This window comes from Artibeus jamaicensis, unplaced genomic scaffold, assembly GCF_021234435.1.
Source record: "Artibeus jamaicensis isolate MK-2021 breed Jamaican fruit bat unplaced genomic scaffold, CSHL_Jam_final contig_3214, whole genome shotgun sequence".
Lineage (NCBI taxonomy): Eukaryota > Metazoa > Chordata > Mammalia > Chiroptera > Phyllostomidae > Artibeus > Artibeus jamaicensis.
Window position 1 is genome coordinate 2,724,102 of NW_026521760.1, and position 24,607 is coordinate 2,748,708.

A 24,607-nucleotide genomic window follows, 5' to 3' on the forward strand; every position below is an offset into this window, starting at 1 on the left:
GGATAGTCTGTGAAATAGTGACTCTGAAATGTGTAATAACAGGCCGTTTTCCCCAAAGCACCTGTGGACACCCACAGGGATGATGACCAGGGGCTCTCAACACAGGTAGAAACATGTATGATGTGCCCCTTTCTAAGGCTATGAAGTATGTCCACCATAAAGAATCCCTGAGTAGAATATCACTTTTGTGTAATTGAAGATATGGGCATGAGAGGGAGGGAAGCCAGTGCTTTTCAGCTGAGGCCCCAGTTTTATTGTCTGGACTAGAGTAGGTTAGAAAAACAGGCAGAGCTCCAGAGTAGTGATCCTGTACGAAGAAGACAGTGGTTCTGACAATTTTGTTAAGGTGCTATTATTATGAATTTTATAAACATTTTAAGTTCTAATAATTGTGGGGTTCACCCACAATCTAATGGGATCATGACCTGTTATTTCATTGAGATTAGGATACACATACTTTAGCTTGTTGGTTCTTTCTGTGTCAGAAGTTAAGTTTGGGTCTTTAAATTTTTTAATTAAAAGCCCCTCTCTGTTCCTGAAGCCCTCAAATAGCCCTTCCTCATTGTGTCCTTAAAGGGAAATCCAATAATTACCCTTGGCAGTCTGACTCATCCAAGCGAAGGCACAGCCAAGCGTGGGCCAGAGATGCTCTCTGAGCATCTAACCTTTCTGAGTTGCTTATTTGGATGCTGAGAAGTTCACCTCAGGGGAAATCTAGACTGTTATTTCCCTGCAGGTGGTTTGTTCTTAGGAGACATAGCTGGTGTCTGCTTTGTATTTTTATCATCTGCGAAAGGGCAAGCCAGACCATATCCCTGCTATTAAAGGAATCCACCAGTACAGGGCAAAAAAGCCCCTGCACTCCTGAAATCTCCCTAAAGGCTGTTCTCAAGGAAGCATCACGCAAGCGGAATAGACGTTTGGTGTCTCAACCATATGTAGTGACAGATTGGTGGCTTCTCAGGGCTGAGTTTAAAAATGACTGAGAGGCAACATCATTCTGGCAGAAGCGTCATTATCCCAGAGAGAGAAAACTTCCCAATGTATGCCAGCCTTTCAAGTGAGTGAAGGATGAGTCTCCCCAAAGGAGGCATCAGGATTAAACAAATCAACTTTACCAGAGGGACTGACCAAAAGATTCTTTAGAATGCAAGCCATGCTCTTTTACCTAAGCAGAGAGAGTTAGACAAAAACAACATACAATCCGCTGGTCAGTGTAGTCCCCGCTGCTGTACGAAGTGGCCAGTGTGGAGGAGCACTTCTCGGCGTACCAGGGGGACAGGCCCTGCTGCGAGGCACTGCTGATGGAGATGGTGTAGATGCTGTCTGTGTACCCATCACAGTCACAGTTGTCTCCCTGACGCCCCCCATTCCCGGAAGCCCAGACGAAAATGGAGCCCTTTCCTTGTCTCCCCTAAAAGAAAAACCAAATGTATAACATCTGTTGCCATCTGTTTGGGACACTGTCACACCTCAATAAAAATCTCCAACAAATATACGCATGAAGTTCTCAGGGACCGTTATTTGCAAGTCTGTTTCAAGTCCAGGTCCTCCAGCTTCAGTGCTGGAAATCTCGTGAGACGTCACTGATTGAGTCACTGGGTTCTGGGTCAGCCAGTGCTTCATCTGGGCCCACTCTGGGATGGGGCTGAGCTGATGCTGTTCTCTCTTTTTTTGTGTGTGCAGATTTATAATCTGACCATTAGCACTTGCTCATATTTTTTCATTCTTCCCTTGGCTTATGTCACTACATTTGAGTCTTTGAACTTCCTCTCTTCCTTTCTGATTGAATCTTGGTTGACTAATAGAATGACGAAATCAGGCATTATTCAGATCTGCTTTGCAGCTGCATTCAAAGGGACTCTTCAGTTAAATGGAACTCATCGTCAAGGCTACTCTTTCTATGACTTCAGTTTAAGCTCTGCAGAGTTTCTACTGTTGTTTCATCCTGTGCAGAACAAGGCCTTAGACTCCTGGCAGGAATGCCATAAACCCAGTAACAGACCAATATACAACTAAGGCACACATGTTCACCAGGCACGTGCAGAGCGGGAGGAAGCCCTTTGCTATCTATATATAAGGATGCATTTTCAGAGCATTTGAAAGATGTCTGGATAGCAGTTTAATCTAGAGTAAAAATTCAAAAGCAGAAAGGACATAATAGAGAGTATTTTTAAATGTATGTTTTAAGAGTAATGAATCTCTGTTGAATGTCAGACCCAAATGAGGAAAAATCTCTTAACCCTGAACTTCCATCCCTCTGAAGAATAATTTGGCTCTAAATGCACTTCAAATTGTAAGCAACTACCAGAAATGCACAGCCATTTCTTTCCATGTAAGCTAAATGTTCTTCCCTTCTCCATATATCCACATAATTAGATTGCATTTCAGGTGGGTCTGTGTTAAGCATCTCACCTGTTTAACACCATATTCAAAAGCCTTCTGGGCTAGTCGGCCAGGCCCCTCCACAGTTTTCCCATCATCATTAGGGCCCCAGCTTGCACTGTAAATATCCACATGTCCAGGATTGAATCCAATTGAACTGGCTTCAATAGCATCAGTCACAATGCCGTCCAGCATTCTTATACCTGTAGAGCAAAACAAACAAATAAATAAGCGGATATCAGCGTGCACATGGAGAATGGCACAGATGCTCTGAATATAATTCACTTTTTGAAAGGACTCTCAAGAGTCAAAAACAGGGTAACCACTGTATGTCCCAAATGCCCACGACCGGCAGCTGTTACGCTAACAGCATAACAGATACAAGTCACGGCCTCCATAAACTCTTATCTGCTCTTTAGAGAGAACTTTATGTCCTCTGCAGCGGCCATGGGCATTGTGCAATGCGGAATGTGCTCCCTCCCTCCACAACTCCAACAGCCTAAAATTGACAGAATCGCTTTTAGAAAGGCATCAAACAGCCCTCCCCTGATGCACTCATGACTATACCACGGATGGCTTGGCCCACCCTGTGCCATACAAATGATTCTGTACTGGAAACTGTGCAGCTTGAAAAGGTCTACTCACAATAGGAAACTAACAAATAAGGAAAGGACTCTTGTTTCCAAGCACTGATTAAAAATAACCCAGAGGTCATTCTTTTATGCGTTTGCTAAGAAACATTTTCAAGGGACATGCTTCCTTTTCTTTTAAATAATCTCAAGGATGAAATCATTGCCATGGATTTTGCTCCTGAGGGGGGATTATTTTTCAGCAGGAGAAGGCAGCAGACCTTCATGCTTTCCAACAGGCTGTCACCTGCCATCAGACTCATGGCCTCTCGAGCCAGCAAGGCAAAGCACCTTAGACAGTTGGAGGCAGCTACCTGGTTACTCCTGGCTCCAGGATGATAATGCAATGGAGTACACAGACTTAGATTTTCACACTGTTATTCAATTCACAGAGGAGCATAGGTAAAAGAACATGTAATTGACACGATTAATGAAAGTCATATTTATTTTTAACATTGTTTAAAAGTGCATTTACTGGGGGTGGAATCCCAGGTCTTCTACCATACTAGCTGCATGATTTTGAGGCAAGTCACTTAACTTCTCTGTGCCTCAGTTTCTTCAGCTATAAACTGGAAATAATGACAGCTCACATGCATTGAGAATATACTGTATTCAGCTACCATTTTTCAGACCTGAAACTTATGAACTCATTTATCCTTACGACAACCATTTGAGGTGGGTCTTACAATTCTCCCCATTTTAGAGGGGGAGAGACTGAGGCCAGAGATGAACAGTGACTTGCCCAAAGCCACACAGATTGAAATTGCAAAGCCAAGACTTGAATCCCAGAAATCTGGTGCCCAAATACATCCTTTTAACTGCAGGACACACTGCCTATAATGGGTTGTAGGGTAAGTGATGGATATATAGTAGGTGCTTAAAAATGAAAATTATTATATAAAACCACACTTAGAGCTAGGCTACCGAAGGGTGGAATAATAGAAAAAAGTCAGTAGACTTGGAGTGAGAAGTCTTATGTTTTAATTCTATACTGCCACACACTGTCACCTTGAAAATCTTGCTTCTGATTCCTCCTTTAAAATATGAAGAGATCAGATGATTCTCTCATAAGCTATAGCTACTTAGTTCGTATGACTTAAAAAGTGAATTCTGTGTCTAGGTGATTACATAAATTGTACTTCTTTCACTTTCATTAAATTGACATGGCAGTTTGATGATGCTAGTATTAAAGTCATTAGGAATAACAAAATCTAAGAGCACCCTGTATTAGCAGATAGGCATCACACATGACAGGATGACTGCGTATTTGTTTTCTAAAAAGGAGCGCAGTCCCCGCGAGCCCCTGCATATCCAGTCCCCGCCACCTCCTCCGCAGGAAGTGCATCAGTGGGTTTATTCTCATCTTTCCACTGGGTTCAGCCAACTGAGGACAGCAGCAGGAGGTTGGGGGAGAGGGAGAGTGACGTGCTCATTGTCCTGAACCTCTTTGCCTAGAAATAGCTCAGTTGTTGTGATCAAGGCCACAGCTCCTGTCCAGTGATTCTCTCTGTGGCCTCAGCTCTCTCTCCAGTTTCCACTGACGCCTCCTCGTTGCTCCTGTAGGCCTAAAGGTAGTAACATCTGTCCACATTTGTTAGCCCTTGTTGGTTTCCTTGGAACTCTTGTAAATAGTTTTTTTTTTTTTTAAATCTAATTGTCCTGATGGAACTTACCATATGTTTCCCCATAAAGGCACTGACTGAAACAACTGATTCTAAATTCTTGCTATTGAAGATAACCTTTGGCTTCTTAATATAACAAGTATGTAATTCTTTTCCTTTTTAAAAACGATTCTTTGCTATGAAATGAAGAATTGCAGAATTTAGAGGCAGGGAGATTCTTCGCCTATATTTACCTCCTCCTTCTGTTCCCTGAGCAAGCACTCAAAATCAAATCATTCTAAATCAGAGCACAGAGAAAATTAGATTTGGTTTCAAAGCTAGTCAGCATTTCCATACACCCCTCCCCCATATGTATGGGTTGTCTTCAGTTATCATTTTCTAGGACTCCAGGTCCATTGGCTCATTCATACTCAAGTCATACACCAGACTTCTCATGGAGTCTGTTCTTATTCTGGTTGTTGAAAGGCCGCCTCATTTACACCAAGTGATGCAAGGCTCACATTAAAAGTGCTTTACCTCCGACTTTGGAATTATATGCAACTCCGACCCCACACTTGTGATTATTTGCTTGCATGGCAATTTCTCCTGCACATCTGGTTCCATGTCTGAGGATGAAAAATTAGAAATTACAAAACATAAATGAAGGCACACACTGGTCTTGCACATGAATCCATGCTACATGGACACATTAGCTATCTGTCTGCCTTTTTTTCTGGTTTCTTTCCATCAGCGTTAGATAAAGTGTAGGTATCACATGGAAGGCACAAATATGGGAGCCAGAGTATTTGTGTTTAAATTCTAGCTTCTGATGCTAACTAGTGGTGTGACCTTGGGTAAGTGTCCTCAAAGGGTTGTGACATCACACGAGATCCTGTGTCTGGAGTACTTAGAACAGTGGTTGGTATATGGTAAGAACCCAGTAGGTGTTAGCTATGGATAGTATTGTGAGCAACTCTGACACTCAGAAATTGTTTCCAAATAGATGGCTCTGCTCCATCTCTTCTGGTAGTGAAGTGACTTCTCACCTCCCCCCACTAGGGACTTCCTTGGATTAGGTTATCCTGGACCAGCTCTAGGAGAATATGCTAGAGTGAAGTGCCCTCTCCAGATGTCCTCCTCTCCTCTATTTATACATCAAACCAGATATATGAATTGCAGATTTTCTGGTATGAAGAGGAGTTGAGATTTTTAGAAGACATGATAGACTAATTGGAAAACTCTGATTGGGACCAGAGGCCTGAACAAGATTGGGTTTGCAGTCAGGCAAAAAGGGTAATTCATGATTTCAGAGTATTTAAAGAAAAAAATCCATTTCTAAAACAGACCAAAGCCCACTGTTAAAGCATCAATTCTGAAATTCTGGGGATAATAAATTGTTTTTTCCCCACCACCATCCTGACCCCAGGAAAGCATGTAAATCAAGAGAACTTTAATGTAAATCTGTTTATTTTATGACCCTATGGCATTGTGCAAGCCCCCGGGGGCATGGTGAAGGGTGTTGGGGCCTTGGAGGAGCTGTTCCCCAGACCTGCTGACATGAAGAAGAGAAGAAGGGTTAGCACAGAGCAGCTCTGTCAGCCAGCTGCCTTTGGAACCCATCACTCTAGCCATCTATTAATTTAGCCTGGTAAGGAATATAAAAATCCAAAATTAAGTGGGTCATCTAAAAGAATCGTTTCACTTATCTGGTTTTCCTGAAGTACCAGAGATGATTTCCCACTAAATGATATTCCTGTTTCTTCCAAATATTGGATAGGAATCCTGAGTCAAAATAATATAAAATTATCTTTAATTCTCAAGGTCTTTCCTAGTGTAGTGAACATCTGCTTCTTTTTGTTTCCCAGAATTTTCGCCTTTTGGAAGTGGTGCTCCCTCACTTCTTGTGATTCTTTCTATTAGGGGGCTCTTTCTCCCAGGCAGCTATCAAGGATTAATGCAGATTCTCGGGAAGTGATGTATATTCTTTCTCCAGAATCTTCAGCTTTTAAGTTCCATCTGAGCCATACAATCTCCTTGCCAGATAAGATTCTGTTGAGAATGAAGCTAAGTTGAGGAAAGCAGCACACAGAGTTGGAGATGAAGTGTTTGGTGTCTTGATGGCATATTAGTGAGCTCCTGGATTTTACAGTGCTTCTGAAGCTAGAGCACCTCTTGAGTGAAAGTGTTTTTTTTTAATCCTCATCCAAGGACATTTTTTCATTGCTTTGAGAGAGAGAAGGAAGGAAGGAAGGAAGGAAGGAAGGAAGGAAGGAAGGAAGGAAGGAAGGAAGGAAGGAAGGAAGGAAGGAGAAAAAAAAGAAGAAGGGAGGAAGGGAAAGAGAAAGACAGAAAGAGAGAGATAGAAAGAGAAAGAGAGAAAAGAAAAGTAAAGTAACAAAAAGAAAAGAAAAAAGATGCAAGAGAGAAATAGTAAATCAGTTGCCTTCTCATACACACCCTGACCGGACCAAACCTGCAACCTGACCAGGAATCAAACCTGGGATCTCTCAGTCTATAGGATGATACTCCAACCAACTGAGCCACACTGACCAAGGCTGAAAGTTTGTTTGTTTTTAATCCCCAAATTACTTAACTTTGTTAGGATTCTCTCTCTTGGAACTGAAGCTATCCTGACCAGTACATCCATTTTCTAAGAAATATGTTCATAATAAATACGTAGAAGGCAACTTCTGTGATGGATTAGCCCTCTTTGCCCTTCCAGGAGAAATTCAGTGGCCATCCTCTGGGAAATGTACTCCCAAAAGTCACCAATGTCTCCATTTCCATCTAAATAGTATGGGAGACAGGGCCCAGGGCAGCAAAATCTCTAGGCTGAGCCAACAGAATCAACCTGTTAGAAAACATCCCCAGCATTGTGCTTCTGTCCTAAAAATGAAGCTATGTGGCAGGACCTATTACTTATCTCTCTTTATATACTGAGGGCTATTTTCTTGAAAAGTGAGGTGGGAACGTGCTACAAATAGAGGACGATATTTTTTCCTTCTCTTATCCTCAGTTCCTGCCTTGGGAAAAAGGAAGACTCTATCAAAGTGATTCTCTGTCATTCTTTATAGACCTGTAGCTTTTTTTTTTTTTGCTTTCCTTAAATCAGGCTCTGAGATCAAATAACCCTCTATCATCTTAGAACAATGGTAGTAACTGGCATTTAAACATAATGATTTTTAGAAAATTATTCCACAGGATAGTTTAAAGACTACTATTATACTGGTTAAAATATCCCTGTCACATGTGTATTTAACTAGAGAAATAATCTGTAATTGGTATTGAAATACTGAATACAGATTCATGCCAGCCTAATAGTAAGAGTTATCACACTTTTAAGAATTATTTAGTGATTCCTCTTTTGCTTTGCAGAGGAGAATTCAAGTGCAGCTTCTATTAACCTCATTTAAATGGTAATAAAAAACAGCAGTAGCACAGGTAGTTCAGAGCAATAATTCCCTGGGGTTGGGAGATAATAGGTATCTGTTATAAGACTAGATAAAATGGGGCCATTCACTTTCCAAATCTGAGGGATTTCTGACAACATACTTGAAGGATAATTCTGTTTTTTTTATAATACCTTTTGCTAAATGATGAAGCAGCTACTACCTTTTTGGTTGATAGTCAGGAGGCCCCTGAGAGATAGTTGCTTATTATGTAATTTTTGGAGACCAGATTCTGAACTGGCTAAGAAAACTGTCTTGTCTCAGTTTCTGCTCCTATCTATTGCATGGTATAATTCTTGTCATGCTGATTTTTCACTGAAAAGAGGCCTACCTTAGGTGGTAATGAATGAGAAGCCTTGGTCGTTGTCGTCATAGCATCATCATCATCATCATCATCATCATCATAGCAAACACTTAACTTTTTTTTATGTGGCTGGAACTATCCAAGCCAATTACATGTATCAACTCATTTAGCCCCCATGACAACCCAGTGAAATAGATACTGTTTATTATCTCTTTTTCATAGATGATAAAACTGAGGCACAAAGAAGTTAAATAATTTGCTCAAGGTCACTTAACTATTAAGTGGTAGATCTAATGTTTGATCTAAATGTAGCTGTGAAGTCTGTACTCTTTTAACTGTCTACTCCACACTAACTAGACTATGTGGGAGATCCATGGCAGGCTCTGCTCTGAAGCTCGGAATTTTCAGGCACAAAATAAGCACAATTATATAGGCTGCTTTCTTAGGGCACTTTGGAGCTCTGTGAGTTGGAAGAATTATATTGAATTGGCCAAAAAGTACATTTGTTTATTTTTTTCCCATAAGGTGGCTCTATAGAGCTTAGTTCTTTAACTTCATTTGAAACAATTTTGTTAGATAATATTGTGATAGCTGTCATATCAGCATGCATTTTAAAAAGACAACAAAATTAGTGAATTTTTGTCTAGCCATTTTAATACTGAAGACGGAAGAAAATATACAACATTTTGGGCATATTATCCTTTATTATTTCAAGAAAGGTAAAAATTCAACTGAAACACAAACAAGGATTTGTACAGTGTGTAGAAAAGGTGCTGTGACTGATAGAATGTGTTGAAAGTGGTTTGTGAAGTTTCATGCTGGAAATTTCTCACTGGACAATGCTCCATGATGGGGCAGACTAGTAGAAGTTGACAGCAGTCAAATCAAGACATTAATTAAGCACAATCAACATTATACCATGTGGGAGGTAGCTTACATATTCAAAATATCCAAATCAATAAAGTTATTGGTGAAAATGGAAAATGTTTATTTTGTGGAAAAAACTAAATTGACTTTTTTGGCCAACCCAATATTATAAACACTGTGTTTATTATAACAGTGTGATGTGAGATTTCCCCTTTTGGGAGAGGAAGAGGGAAGTCTGAGTTCCCTGTCTCATAAGTAGAATAACACTGGAGAGCATCAGTTCACCAGATATCCACCTAACATGTAGCCATCACCCACATTGGATCTGGGGGCTGACACCTCCAACTAACAGTTTCCTATGCTGCACCCACATGGCTACAAGCATTTTCCCTCTTACTCTTGTCCAAGGGGGTGAGGTGAGGGTTGTCATTTTTACTTAATTTCAAGAAGGGTGCCCCTTTCTTTCAAGCAATTACTGCCATTTTCTTAGGAAGTTCTTTCCAGGAGAGTAGGAAATGGATGTCCTGTCACCCACTTTAAGAAACAAAATAAAAAATAGAGGCAGAGAGGGGTGATGTCCTCATGACACTCTCTGTGCTGGTAATCTGCAAAGCCATGACTGCCAGCCAGGCTGACACCACAGGGCTGCACTCCACAAGAGTGGACATTGCTCCCCGTGCACCGCCCTGGCTCGGAAACAGCTGAAAGTTTATCTGGGGACTGTGCTCTAAGTTCCTTAGACATCCCACTTTCCTTCAAGGGCTCTCCCTCACCGTTCTTGTTATACCGATACTGGAATGTTCCAATCTCTACTGCATTTGCAGTTAACCCCGTTAAGAAATGAACCTTAGAAAAGTCAGTGGCACTGAAAGAAGCAGTATTTTGGAACACTCCCCAAGCCTCCTCTTCTCCCCAAGGAAGAAATATACACCCAGAAGCTGAAGCCAAGTCCATGAGCCCAGCTGCCCTTCCGGGGGTTTGTTGGCCTTCTGGAGGGGGCACCATCCAAGAAACGACTTTAGGTCAATTACAGCATCAGCCACGTGGGAATTCTGAGAGAAAGAGAGAATAAGGGAGAGGAAATAAAGGAGAAGGAAAGTGAAAGTGAGGGGGAGAAAGAGAGAACGAACTTGATTGGTCTGAGTTGGGTCATAGTCCAAGAGAGAGAAAGCCATAAGGAGAGCAAAGGGAAGCAGTATATGTGGCATCCACAAAGAGCTTTTTGTTGCTTGCTGTTTCCACCCCCACTTGTAAGCAGCAAGCCCTAATTTTTCCTTGGCTTTGATCTGTGTTAGTGTAAATCTCTTCTGGGTGAAGCGAATGAAGAGGGACGTGTGAATGTCTCCTTGAAGTCTGAGATATGTCACTGTGCACAAAGATGAGCTGCAGGTGGGCACAGAGACCTGAGGCCACATGCCTGTACCTACAGGATGAAGCTTCTTTGGGCTTAGGGGAGGTTGAACAGTCTTGCCTCTGGGTCTTTATTTGGCTGCTTGCTTTGGCAGGTCTGGCGCTTGGCCTCCCTATCAGAATTAATTTAGGAGTCAGAAGTCATCCTCTCTTTCTTCCTTTTAGTGTTAGAGTACCCAGCAGGAGCTCTGGAACAGGTTGCTAACTAGTTCAATGCCCCAGAGACTCTGTTGAATTTGAGAGCCAGGCCTCGATCTACCTTTCTCTATCTGGCATCAGGCCATACTCTTCTACCGAAACTGGTGAGCATGGCTGTGGCTGCCGTAGCAAGTTGTGGGGATCTGTTAACTTGGGCATCTCTATTTCTTTTCATGACTAACATTAAACACGTTGCTAATGGTAGAAGGTTCATAGCAGATTTGGAGGGAAAGAGGGCGTGCTGAAGGTTTTTAGTCTTTATGTCCCAAACCTTCATTCCAAAGCTATAACTATTCAGTAACATTTGAAGGGAGTGTTTTATAATATAAGAAGAGACTTTAATTGAAATATGGTTCTATAAGCCAAAAAGAACATAAAAAGAGTTTGGGTTTCTGTTTTAAAAGCTGCAGAATATCGCGGTGTGGATGTTGTGCAGGAACATTTCTGAGAACTCAAATAAGATAAAAGCATTTCAAAGTATTAACCCCCCTCTCCCAGTCCACGTTTACTCACTTGTTCTCATTTGTGGGATCATATCGGGGAAATGGATCATGGTCGTTATCATTAAAATCATAGCTAGCCTCTGGATCCTAAAGGGACAACAAAAATAACACTGCAGCATCATAAAAATGAAACAGCACTTCCCAAGCCTGCTACCCTATCCTATTTTCATCCAGGCTGAGAGCTTGAAAGTCTGCATGTCAGGGTTTCTGGGCCTGTGGCTGATCATTTATTACACCCATAATCCAGGCAGAGACAGAAGAGTGAGCCAGCATCTAATTCTCAGTGAATGTCACCAAACCAATAGCTCACGGAGGCTCTTAGGATGTTAAAACCAGAGGAATCAATTCAGTTAATTCAACCATATCATGTCTGAAATGAATAAACTGAAGTTCAGAGAAGTTGAATGACTTAACCAAGCAACAAAGCTTGTTAGCAACACTTTGACACCCTTGTCTCTTATGAATACAGGTGCAAAGAGGTGGCTCAGGCCCACAATGATCTCTTTTGGCTTCCCCAGTTATACTAAGTAAACTCGTAATTTAATTAAAGAGGGTGTGCTTAATATTTTACACAAGCTTCCAGGCTCCACCCACTTTCCCAATGATATTGTTACACCTGACATCTCCCACATAGGAATTCTATCACTGCTATTGCCACTTCTCTGTATTTTCCATATCTTTTAATACTTCCTACGCTTTATCTCTTCTTTTCCTTCCTTTTCCCTTTAGGTGCAGAAGGTGGATGAGTGGAAAGGATGAGAGAAAGATAAGGGCAACCTTAAAGATGAAACACTGACCTAAATAAAGGCCCAAGATATTATGGAGAGCTTCAAAAACAATAAAGTAAATACTGTTCATTTACTTATTTCCCATTTCTAATAAGCTTTTCTTTTCTCAGCTTGTCATTTTGGCACTGTTCATTGTATATTTTGAATTTGCATGTAAGGAATCACATTCGTGTAACTTCACAGTGTGAAAGGTACTGACCCATAGGGGTGTGAGGAGGAAGACTGAAAAGATCTCAGGCATCAGACTTGATTTGTTTGCTTTCATGCTGCCAGTTCTGAGTGGTACAGAGTCTGAATGGCTTTTAATCATTTAGTTGGTGTAAATGCCTTTTCCCATTACCAATGCACATGTTTTTGTACAGTCCTTAACTCCACTAAATTCTTTCAATGCTCCCTGATACAATGAGTTCATATGGGCTGGTGGGGAGGTGAGCAAAGTGGCGATACCTTGGCCCATCATTCTATGGGCCAACATCCAAGCATCCTCCTACTTCAGGAAAGGAAAGCCCAAACTGTGTCTGTGTAAACAACTACTTAAGTTGCAAGTCATGGGAAGGTCCAAACTCACGTAATTGGCATAGATGTCTGTGTGATTCCACTCCAAGCCGTCATCCAGTACAGTGATAACAACTCCTTTGCCTGTGATACCTTTTTGCCAAACAGGTATCACATGGAGATCCAGCTTGGGCAGGGATGCAATCATCCTGGTATCTTGCTGGTAAAGGAAAACAAGCATTGGTAAAATCATCATGGACTTGCTACAAAATGAGAACTGAAGCCACAGTCTGGGGATCCATCTTTCTTTTTCCCAGGGCCATTCTCCTCTTTAGAAGAAGGAATTAGGTGAAATAAAAACAAAGTTGAGGGTAGGGCCAAATGAATTATCAGAAAGCTGCTCTTTCCCCAGTTGTTCCAATGGAAAATCACTTAAAAGAATGAATCACCCTTGTCCCTTCCCTTTGAGCTGCATGGCTTCACAGAAGCAGTTTGTCCCAAGTTTTTTTTCATATATAATGACATGCTTGAGCTTTTCATCCACCTGAGCTTTATTGGATATCCTAGGTTTCCATCCCTCCCCCCCCCCCCGCCCCAAATCCTAAGCATCTGTTGCCACAATACATCTACTTTATATGGTCTGGTTCAAAGTCATTTGTGGATGTTTTTTGTTAATTTTCTAAAAGAAAAAGCAGAACCTGGAATGCCCAGGAGGTTGTGGTCTCACGAGGACTTGCACTTTAACTGTCCATTTACAAATATGAGTGGTTTAGAGAGCAAGTAGCTATGAGAAGAGTTTTGGAGTTTTCTTTTTCCAACAGCATTTCCAATAGTTACATCATGTATGGCTGCTGTAGAGAAGATTGCACAGTAAGAGAATGCAAGTATGAGAAGCATCTGAGAGATGCATTAGAAGAGAACCAGGTTTCTGGGATCAATAAGGAATTGATAAATAACAACAATCAAAAGTGTTAGTGAACAGACCACCCCCTGGCTTATGCTCTTCAGAAACAGGTGGGGGGAAATAACACCTTACTAACCAAAATGAATCTGAATTACAGGAGGTTGGAACTATACACAGATTGTTGGGTAAAGCCAGGGAAGAAGGCCTTTATGTCAGCCACAGGAATAATCATAGAATGTGGTTAAGAGTAAGGCATCTGGAGCTATGAATTATGACCCCACCACTAGTAACCATGTGATTTTGGCAAGTTATTCAACTTACCAATATGTCTGTTTCTTCATCTGTTAAATGGGCATAATTGCAATGTCTACAACGTAATTTTGTAAGAATTAAGTTAATGCATGTCAAAGACTTAGAATGGTATTTGGCACACTGTAAATGCACAGTGCATAGCTAATGAGTCTCTTCTGCAATGAGCAAGTAATGCTTAGGGTAAATGGAATACTACATGGCCATAAAAAAGAAGAAAGTTTATGCTTTGCGACAGCATGTATGGACCTGGAGAACATTATGCTAAGTGAAATAAGCCAGTCAGAGAAAGACAAAAAAGATTTCACTCCTATGTGGAATCTAATGAACAAACTGAACTAACAAACAAAATAGAGACAGACTCATAGATAGAGAGCAGGGTGATAGTTCTTGGGGTGGGAGTTTAGGGAGTGGAGGGATTGAGCAAAAAGAAAAAAGGATTCATGGACATGGACAACAGTGTGGTGATTGTAGGGGGAGGGGAATATAAGGAGGATAAATGCTAATGGAAAATACAATAAAAATAAAACATTAAATAACAGAGTCAAAAGGAATGGATCCCCTTCCCCATCCATTATGCAACAAACATGACTTAGCTTATGGATGTCCTCAAAATTTATCTTTTATAATATTCTTAAAACTTTTATTAACATATATTACTAATAGAGAGGCTTTACATTAAAACAGAAGGGAGAATACTTTGCAGGCAAGCAGGAACACTTATAATTTCTCCACTCAAAACCCACCTTCTAATAAGGACTTGGTAACTATCTTAAAGGTAGAGTGGTGTGCAAGTGTGGACATCTGCAAATATTTTTTGTCTTTTCTTGTGTTCACTACTTGAGCTTTGTTAAGAAATTCTTACCTGTAAGCCTCTAAGAATTGACACTCAGAGGTTTATATACTGAATCATGTTTACTGTATTCTTTGGGTAATTTAAAGGGTTCTGACCAAATGTGATTTTTGAAACGAATACTACTTTGGAACCCCTAACTTGCAAGACATGATCCTTCTGCATTTACTCTAGGTAAGCTTAAGAAGAAAAGAAGGCAGCCCTGACTGGTGTGGAACACCAGCCCTAGTTTGCTAGGCATTGTCCCATGAAGCAAAATATCACCAGTTGGATTCTCAGTCAGGGCACATGCCTGAGGTGTGGGGTTTGGTCCCTGGCCAAGGTGCATACAAGAGGCAACCAATCAATGTTTGTCTTTCACATTGATGATGTTTCTCTCCCTCTCTTTCTCACTCCCTTCCCCCCTCCCTTCCCCCCTCACTAAAAGTAAATAAATAAAATCTTATAAAAAGGAGACAAGAAGGCAACAACCCCTCCTCTCATAGTAGCTGAAGATCTGTATTTCAGCCATCCTCACCCAGTAAAGGAGAAGATCCAGATCCTGGAATGTCCCATCAGCCCGAATCTCCAAGTAACATAGCCCTCTGCTGAGTTTCCCATCATTAAAAAAAACTATCTACTGTGCAGATGTAACAAAATAAATAAGCAGGGTCCTACACAGTCCTTCTGTAGGGACTTACCAAGTACCACTGCTGATTCCACATGGGATCATTGAAGAGATTTAGTGCTGAGTCTGTCAGAATGGAACGTTTACTTCTCTTTTTTTCATACTGTTGTTCAGCCCATATCACCTACAAGAAGTTTTATAGCAAGAAAAATGAACAGTCAAGTAGCCACCTCTGCATAGTCATCTTTCCTTCAGTACCTTTCCTATTAGAGTTCGGGCAGCTCCACAAAGTTTCTGTTTAGCTACAGATCACACTGGCAGCTCGGTGAGAAGGGATTGCTCACTGGGGAGATGAACATTTCCTCTATCACAGAAAAGTGTACCTTTAGGGAGAGGAGAGGAGTCAGCGAACTGGTGATTGCCTCTAATTATTTGCACTGTGATTACAGTGGAAATAAAAGTTCAGCCTGCTTTCATCAGCAAATGGACCATAATATCCATTTTTTATATTGAAGTTCCAGGGCTCTGTGTCTGAAAATTTGTCCATTTTCATGGAAGGAGTCAACAAGCTAAGAGATACTGAGACTGTTGTTATGTTGCTCTTACAGCTTAATTTCTCTTTCTTTCTGCACAAAAGGTAGAAATTGCAAATGTTATACAAGACAGGAAAGGTGCTATGTCTTTGCAAATCTGAAACCCTGGCTCCCCTGTGCTTTAACCTCCTGCTTAAGAGTATTTAATATAAGAAACAGATCCAGGGTGATGAATGAGCACTACTGGCCATGCACGCTTACCATTAATTTAGTCTCATGTATTATGCAAAGAGATCTGACAGTACAAAAATTACCTGTCCCACATTTACAGCATAATCCTATTATACTTAAGGTCCTGAGAGGCTGAGGGGTTGCCTTGTGGTATATTCATTATGAGATAATACCCTGCTCTTCTTTTGCTGGTCAACATGACTGTCTCCTATCCTAACACGTGAGGACAGTCCAGTGTGTGGAAGGGTATTGTCAATGTGAGGATACTTATGAATCAGATGCAAAAATAAAAACTGAACAATAATTTGCAATTAAAGGATAAAACCATCTACTAACACTGAATTTTCAATTAGAAAAACACTGCAAACCTATTTTAAATATTAAAGGGACTCGAGAGCTAGAAATTAGTCACTATAATTTATTTTTAAAGTGCTTGTATTTTCAAGCTTAATTGGGCTTAAAATACCCAATATCTGGAGTACAATGCCTGTATCTGAGTCTGTCTTTGAAAGTGAACTGCTAGGGAACAAGTACTGATTTTTGAGGAAGAGAGTAATGTACAGGTAGAGATTTCATTAATGGTCTTGTAAAAATGGAGGATTGCTGCATTTCAGAGGGTTAATCTGAAGGATATTATTGCCATTAATAGAAACAATGAAATGACAATCAAAAGCAATTTTTAAAAGTGGAATATAAGAAGAGGCACTCTGCCTCCTGATCACATAAACATCCAATTATTGAATACAGTGTTGTAATCAGCGTCATTGACTCCAAATCCCGTATTAATCTCTATGAGAGCAGACCAAATTGAACAGAAGAGATTGGTGGTGTCTTTATATTATGCATGTAATAGGTATAATGTACTTAATTATAAATAATCCTTTTCATTTGGTAAGATCATTAAAGATCACCTAGTCCAACATTCCACTCAAGCTTCTATGGGTTCTAGGATTTTTTCCCTGCAATTAATTTATTCTGTGGATAATTTTATAGGATCTTAAAGACTTCTTTTCTTATAAAGTTATGTTAGAGAGTAAATTCTTAGCTCTTCTTCATTATTCCTTGAGATAGCTCCCAAAAATCCACTATTAAGGAAATATCTAAAGAATGGAACTGAGGCATCTGTCCATTTTAGTGTGATTAGTCTGAGTAGTAACAATAGTTAGGTGTGCTCCACTCTGTCCAGTTTTGCCCTGTGAAGATAAGAAGGGAGGTCAGCTTGATTCCTTGGGCATTGATGTCAGGCATACATTTAGTAAATGAGGGAAACTCCGTTATTTTACCCAAGGACTAAATCTAGCCAAAGTCCCGGAAGTTGGCCTACTTTCCAGAGCCCACAGATAACAAACCATCTGTCTTGGGATGGTGAAGGAGAGACTTCACTGCACCAGGACCTTTTAAAGTAGTGTTCTGGGCTTCTGATTTGGTTTACTTGAGTAAAAGCAAGCAATGGGCATGTATGAGCTGTAGGTCACTGTTTGTGGTCCTGGGACAGCATTCTTTGTCTAGGTATGGTATTTTTTTTTCAGATTTTATTTATTTCTAGAGAGAGGGGGAGGGAGGGAGAAAGAGAAGGAGAGAAACATTCATGTGCCAGAGAAATATAGATTGGTTGCCTCTCACACGTGCCCAACTGGGGACCTGGCCTGCAACTCAGGCATGTGCTGACTGGGATTTGAACAAGTGACCCTTCGGTTCATAGGCCAGTGTTTAATCTACTGAGCTATATCAGCCAGGGCTGATTGTTTTTGTTTCTGTTTATTTTTTTTTACATTTGAACAGTATTAATGCAGATCTGGTCAGTCCCTACCATAATAATCTCTCATTATTTTTTAAATTCTATACTTGCAGAACAAATGAAATAGCAAATTATTTCACAGATTTTGAATTCCACAAATTTCAACAGTTGTATTACCTTTCTTTCACTTAATGCTTTACTTTCTGGGAAGTTGATAGGTTGTGTTCTATCTCCTACAAAGCTTCTATAATTCTCTAGATTGTCCCAGGCAACAGAAATTATGTATTCAGGCCCTGTTGGTGTGGCTCAGTGCATTGGACATTGTCCCACAAACCAAAATATTGCTAGCTGGATTCTTGGTTAAGGCACTTGCTTGGGTTGCAGGCCAGGATCCCAGTTGTGGGCACGTGAGAGGCAGCCCGATTGATGTTTCTCTCCCTCTCCCTGCCTCCCTTCTCCCTTTCTAAAAATAAATACATACAATCTTAATAAATAAATCATGTATACAGATATCAGGCCAGCCAGGATAAATTCCATCAGTTTGCACATTTTCTAGATTAGGCAACATTGTTATGCAAATTGTAACACTTCCAGTATAATCAACATTTCTATCCATATGTTTGCTCACCTTAAAAACAGACTTCAAAAATCAATAAATATACTATACACACATTCAAATTGTCCCCATATTACTTACCTATATTCATTCTAGAAATATCCTGCTGTTGCCTAATCATTGAATATGTATTCAAACCAGGATAAAGAAGAGATCAAATGTTTTGGATCAAACAACATAATACTTATGAAAACATCCTTCTTGTGAAGACATGGATTTAAACCTCCCTCATAAACACTGGTTTTCTATACAACCAAACTAAATATATAGAAAGAGCAGAATGTTGTTTTCAATTATAGTAAAATGTTATTAAAAGCAGGGTTCATATATTATATTTCTTTGGCATCCACACATCAGATACTGAAGTGCTTGGTACATAATAGGCATAAAATAAAAGGGCGTTGATTGATTGCATTGTCACATATTTCAATTAGTGCTGCCACTTTATTTTCAATATTTACTTTCCTGCCCTTAGACTGGGATTGTGAGCTCATGTTATTTATACATGTAATCGTAGTTAGTTCAATCCAATCCAGTTACTTTATGTGCATTTACAACCCTATGGAAATAACAAGTAACACACAGATAAACAATTGTGATCACAATAAAGAAGAATCGCATTTGTGAGGGGCTCTTGCTCTTGCCAGCAGTCCTGGAGGAAGCAGCTTAGGCAGGTGGGTTTGAGGACAGGGCTCAACACTTACACGGTCATCATCGGATAATCTCTTAGTGATGTGAAGGGCACTCCTTCGAGACCTTCGGGGATGGTTTTTATGTCTGAATAAGTAATGATTTTCAAGTGATCCAATCTAGAAAAGAAAAAAATTAAAATTAAAATCTACTTTTCTGACCCATATATAAAATAAGTACATATGGGTCAGATTGAAACCCAACTAAATTAGAGACAGCCCTATCAAGCCCATTCCTTGTACTCGAAGTTAAGGGTTTTCCTCATGAGGAAGATTCCGATAGAAGCCTTCCTCTCTTCTTAGTGTGTTGAGGGGATGAGCCTCATGAAATGATCATTCGGGCTCCCATTATCCTTGGGGGCTGGCAGTGCTCTGTTTCACAAATTTCAGAGGAACGCCACTTGTTTTTCTATGTGACAATATTGTATGGGTAGACATTTGTTTTTTAAAAGTCAATTTTATCAAATTCATTTTTTCAGAGAACACTGATATGCAGAAAGCAGGCAAACCTTTTGGGTACTATATGGTCAGGGCCACATTCAGCTAAAACAATTTGTTGTTGTTATAAAGTGTAATCACTGAATCCATAGTGATAATTCTTTTTTTAAAAGATTTTATTTACTTATCTTTAGAGGGGAAGGGAAGGAGAGAGGGAGAGAAACATCAATGTGTGGTTGCATATCATGGATCTCCTGCAGGGAACCGGCCTGCAACCCAGGCATATGCCCTGACTGGGAATTGACCCGCGATTGTCTGGTTTGCAGGCCCACACTCAATCCACTGAGCTACACCAGCCAGGGCTCATAGTGATAATTCTTATAAGCTACCAGTAGTGATCATTAGACTTTTCACTAGTTAAGGCTTTGGGGGGAAAATCAGCATGCCACCCTTAGGACAGGTGTAGACTTCTCTGGGTGGTTCTGGCCGGGTAGCTTAGTTGGTTAGAACATAATCCTAATATGCCAAAGTAATGGGTTCCATGCCCAGTCAGGGCACAAATAAGTAGAACAACAAATGAATGTTTCTCTCTCTCTCTCCCTCACTCAACTAGAAAAACATCAATAATAAAACAAACCTTTCCTGGGTGACTATCAACACCTTTGGTCCATTTAGAACTATATTATTTTTTTAAGCTAGTGTCTCTATCAAAATAATACTTAATTTGAAGCCCTGTATTTCTTTTTAAATTAAAAGATAAGCAATTGACAATGGGTTATTTCTGAAGAATTTTATTTTTAAAATTGCTGGTTCTCATCACCTAGAGAATCTTTAAATAGAGATCCTTAGGCCCAGCTCAAAGCCTGAACCTCAGGGAGTAAATCTGTTGTAAGTCTTGATTGAGTTGGGGAGGAAAAAAAAACACTAGTTATAAAAAAGATCACCAGTGCTTAGCTCTGTTCCTGCGATCAAACTGGTCTTCGTCCCCCTCAATCCTAGCTTTATCCTGAGGCCTTAAAGAGCTCAGGATAGTGATGCTAAATTAGTGTGAACACAAAGAAAAATAAGCAGAACCAGGAAAGCATTGTTAGCTTTTTTTTTTTACAAAGAACTGTTATTTTTAAAATGTTTGTTAGTAATGCCATTTTAAATGGAAATGCCTAGAGAAAATTTAGCATATGCAAATGATGTGTGAATAAAGCCTGTGACTATGTCATCCCTTCCTGGAAGATCCTACCAAGAATACTGGCTTACTGTGTTTTAGTTTGTGGACTTATATTTTGAAAGGCAATTCCCATAATGAATGGCCCAGGTTTGATACATGCCTGGGGCTAGTAGGAGAGAAAAGGAAGTAGGATTTACCTTTTGACCTCTTCCACAATCTCCTTCCACACAGTTACTAGTGTTATTTCAAAGTGTTGTTCAAAGGATAAAGGATTAAGTCCCTAGCTCCCCCCCCCCCCCCCCATAGGATACAACAGATTTCCATGCTGCCCAGGGCACACTTCAGTACAATTCCACCCACTATACACTGTCTTCATTAGATACTCACGATTCCTTTCAGTTGCTAAATTACTACTGGGCAGCTTTCTTTATAGATCCCTGTTTCCCACAAGCTGTTTTCTATGACTGGAGTGCCTTCTCCAATTTCGTCATGTTCCCCCATCAGCCTTGGACTCTTCTTCCTAAACACTGTGCAAATGTTCCCTCCTTCCTACTGTCTTCTTTAACCCCTCCCCAATTCCCTTCCATTTCAATCCTTCAATAAAAAAATATGGAGACTCTGGGTACAACTATTACTGACACAAATTACATGCAGTTACAACCATTTGCTTCTAAACCACCTTCTAGATTCTTGATTTTTTTTGAAAGCGACTCTTCCTCCTATTAGTCCTCAGCCCTTGACACAGCGACTGGCACAGAATAAGGTTCGAGCCAAAGCAAAAGTCTTGATCTGCTTCTGGGACACAGAGATCAATCTGTGTACTGACTTTCCCGTGGGGCATTTCAAAGAGTTTTGCTCATAAAGTTGGAGAACGAAGCCTCTGGCAAACGATAGCGCATTCCCCAGTGGATTCGATCTATGGCACAGCCTCCACCCACACCGATTACTCATCTGTGACTTCAGCCGCATCTCAATCACCACCTCCAGAAAAAAAAGGAAGAAAAAAAAAACCGCGCCAAAATGTTTTACAACTCCCTCCTCCCCCGCTTCAACTTCCAAGTCAAGGGGTGAAGGCTGATTCTAAGCCAAGGAAAAGGAAAAAACTTACATTAGAACTCACAACCCCTGGGTTCCCACGGACTTGCACCAGCTAAGCAGCCCTCCCCCTGGTCAAAGCCTTAAAGCCCCTGCCCTGCCCGCAGCTATGTATTAATCCAGCCCTCACTTGGAGGCAATAGTTTCCCTCACACGCTGAAACCCCAGGGAAGCAATTATGCATCTGGCTGAGAAACAAGAGAGAAATAAATCCTTTCCCCACAGTCAGTTCTGCAGTTTGACCCTCCGGGGCGGGTACGCTGACCAAGCAAAGTTGTGAAGCTTGGACTTTGCAAGTTTTTGGTGAAAATCTAGGGCTCCAGATAGAGGCGTGAAGAGTTGGTTTACGTCCTTTACCCACCTCTTCTCCCGCTGGCTCCCCAGGCCACCCCGCGGGGGCCCCCCAGCCTCTGGGTCGCTAGGACCAGCCGTTGGCGCTCTTCCAATGCCCTGGCCGCGCCCCCAGAGGCTTCCAGCGGACACCTCCGAGCCCATTTAGTCCCTTCCATCAGGACGCGGGTCTGATGCTGCCATATTGAAAAGAAGGAAACAGCTCCTGACGCAGACTAGCTGAGTCCCAGGGGACAGATCGCACACTGCGTCTCTGGGGGCGCCTGGTTGGTAGCAGCCTGCGTGTCTCTCAAGTTCTGTGAATAAGCGTGGAGGGATTTTTCTTCAAACCGTGCGGGAACGGATTTCAATTCCAGAGCGGACAACAGCAAGAATAAGCTCTACCCAGCTGCAACGGCTTCGTTCAGCCTGCCTGCGCCCAGCCCAAACAATAAATAATGCAAACCTTCTCTCTTCCAAGCGTTCTGGCGCCAGAGCTGAAGAAGCTACTGCTCTTTGCCACAGGGCTCAGGGGAGTGCAACCTGGGGCTCACACTTGGGAGATCGTGCTCCAGTCCCGCCAGTCCCCTGGGGCCCCAGAAAGTTTCTTGAAAGTGCAAACTCTTACCTGACCCAAAAGATCATAGCCCAGCTCCTCGGCTATGGCCGAGGCTGCTTCTGGTCCCCCAGGGATCTCCGCCGCCCATTCGTTCACAAACTGCCTCTTCGCTTTTACACTGTTCAGTGCACACCAAGTGCAAAAGAGAACGAAAGCAGTACACTGCAGAGTCCAGGCTCTTCGCTCCATGGCTCACACTCGCTTGCACAGAAGTGGGAAGAAGAGGGGGAAAGAAACAAGATAGGAGAAAAGCCAGAAAGATGCACTCCTTCCACCCTCGGGCTCTGGACCACTTCTCGCCCCGGTTGTTCTGCAAGGAGATAGGAGGGACGCGAGGAGAGGCTGGGCGGTGGCGAGCGCTAAGTGCAGTTCTTTCGTCTCCCGGCTGAGTGGAGCCCCAGCCCTTCCCAGCTGGAATGGAAATGAGTGTTTACACGTCAAATCTACGAAAGCCATCTCTTGACGTCAGATCTACCTGGACTAAGATCTGGATGGTATTCCTGGCGGGGTGGAGAAGCGGCTAAAATAAGCAGCAAGGGATTATGAAAAGGAAGGAACCGTGTGCTGGGATCAGTTAACTCTGTCCCTGTCGTAAATTCTGTAGCTGTGAGAGACACCTTCACGTCTCAAAGAGAAGTGCCCCCACTTGAATGTAACTACCAAGAACCAGAGGCTGGGAGTGCAGCACACCTTCCCTCCCTTTTGTCCGTTTTCTTTATATTTACTTGATTATCTACTGTGTCGGGGAAAGGAGGGAGAGGGATTCTTATAATGGCCCGGGGGATGCCAACCAGCACCTGCTGTTAAAGAGCAGGTCTCGTAAATCTTTTAAATCTGATAAAGGCTGGAAGGCGCCAGGAGGGAAGCTTCTGCTCCCCAGATTCTGATCTAAATTGCCTAAGAAAATGAGCACTTCTGGAAGACAATGTTAGAGCAACGTGTATTTTAAATTTGTATTTAAAATACAAATGTATTTAGAAATGTATTTTTAACCCATTCAAACCACCTTAATTAACAAGTTTACTTTCTTCTTTCTTTCCTCCGTCTCAATTTCAGGCAGACAATATCTAAAATTCTATTCCAGACATTGCAGAGCCCAGTATCACCCAAATGATTAGGCACACGATTTTTTAAAAATAAAATTATTTTCTTATTCATCAGTCGGGGGTGGGGGGTCAAGGGACCCAAATGCTGTTGTGTTGACTCGAGGAGAGAAAGAGCAGGTTTCATTAACTCTAAACTTTCCATTTTTCTTACATTAGAGCTTTTACTTTGGTGTTGAACTGAAGCTGTGCCATTACTTTTCCATAAAATGCACAATGTTTTTTTATGGAAGGATGTCTTCCGTGGAAAGAATAACCAAATGTATAAACGATCCCGCAAGCTAGGGAAATGAGTGTAGTCTGCATTGTTGGAGCCTATTCTGATCCTGAGGGGTTGAGCCTGGTGGGAAAAGCCCTGTTATGTAGTATTCAGCACCGAGGAACGGACAGCGCCAAATGCACTTGGTTAGGCGCTGCCCTTCCTTCGGAGCCCCAAGGACTGCCCTTCTGCAACTGGCCAGAACCAAGCTGTGTTTCTTTTGTCCTGTGCCTTTCTCCTCTTTTAAATAGAAAACAGGAAATTGAACGCAGAGAGAAGTGTGGTTTCGATTCATGATCATGACTACTTACAGGGAACTCAGGGGAGCGTGTTGGACTCAGCCCAAAAGTAAAATTGCAGAGGATCAACTCGCATGTGTGAACGTTTTTTTTTTTTTTTCTTTAAAAAAAAACTCCCAACCACGGGGGGGCGCAGCCTATTTTAGAGAGAGAGAGAGAGAGAGAGAAGAAAAGGAGTAAGATTGGGAAG

The 24,607-nt window shown here is 41.5% G+C and overlaps 1 protein-coding gene across 2 annotated transcripts in view; it reads right to left on the reverse strand.

Annotated features, from left to right (window-relative positions):
- The window catches only part of PCSK1 (proprotein convertase subtilisin/kexin type 1), a 42,560-nt gene extending 19,431 nt beyond the window's left edge, over positions 1-23,129 (reverse strand). For both annotated transcript variants that reach the window (XM_037153855.2, XM_037153854.2), the window contains exons 1-8: positions 22,766-23,129; positions 19,125-19,229; positions 15,376-15,486; positions 12,703-12,849; positions 11,357-11,433; positions 5,153-5,241; positions 2,416-2,588; positions 1,202-1,414 (exon numbers count right to left, since the gene is read on the reverse strand). In XM_037153855.2, the coding sequence (XP_037009750.2) occupies positions 1,202-1,414; positions 2,416-2,588; positions 5,153-5,241; positions 11,357-11,433; positions 12,703-12,849; positions 15,376-15,486; positions 19,125-19,229; positions 22,766-22,945 (1,095 nt within the window). In that variant the 5' untranslated portion in view covers positions 22,946-23,129. The remainder of the gene's footprint in view (positions 1-1,201; positions 1,415-2,415; positions 2,589-5,152; positions 5,242-11,356; positions 11,434-12,702; positions 12,850-15,375; positions 15,487-19,124; positions 19,230-22,765) is intronic.
- Between the last annotated feature and the right edge of the window lie 1,478 nt (positions 23,130-24,607).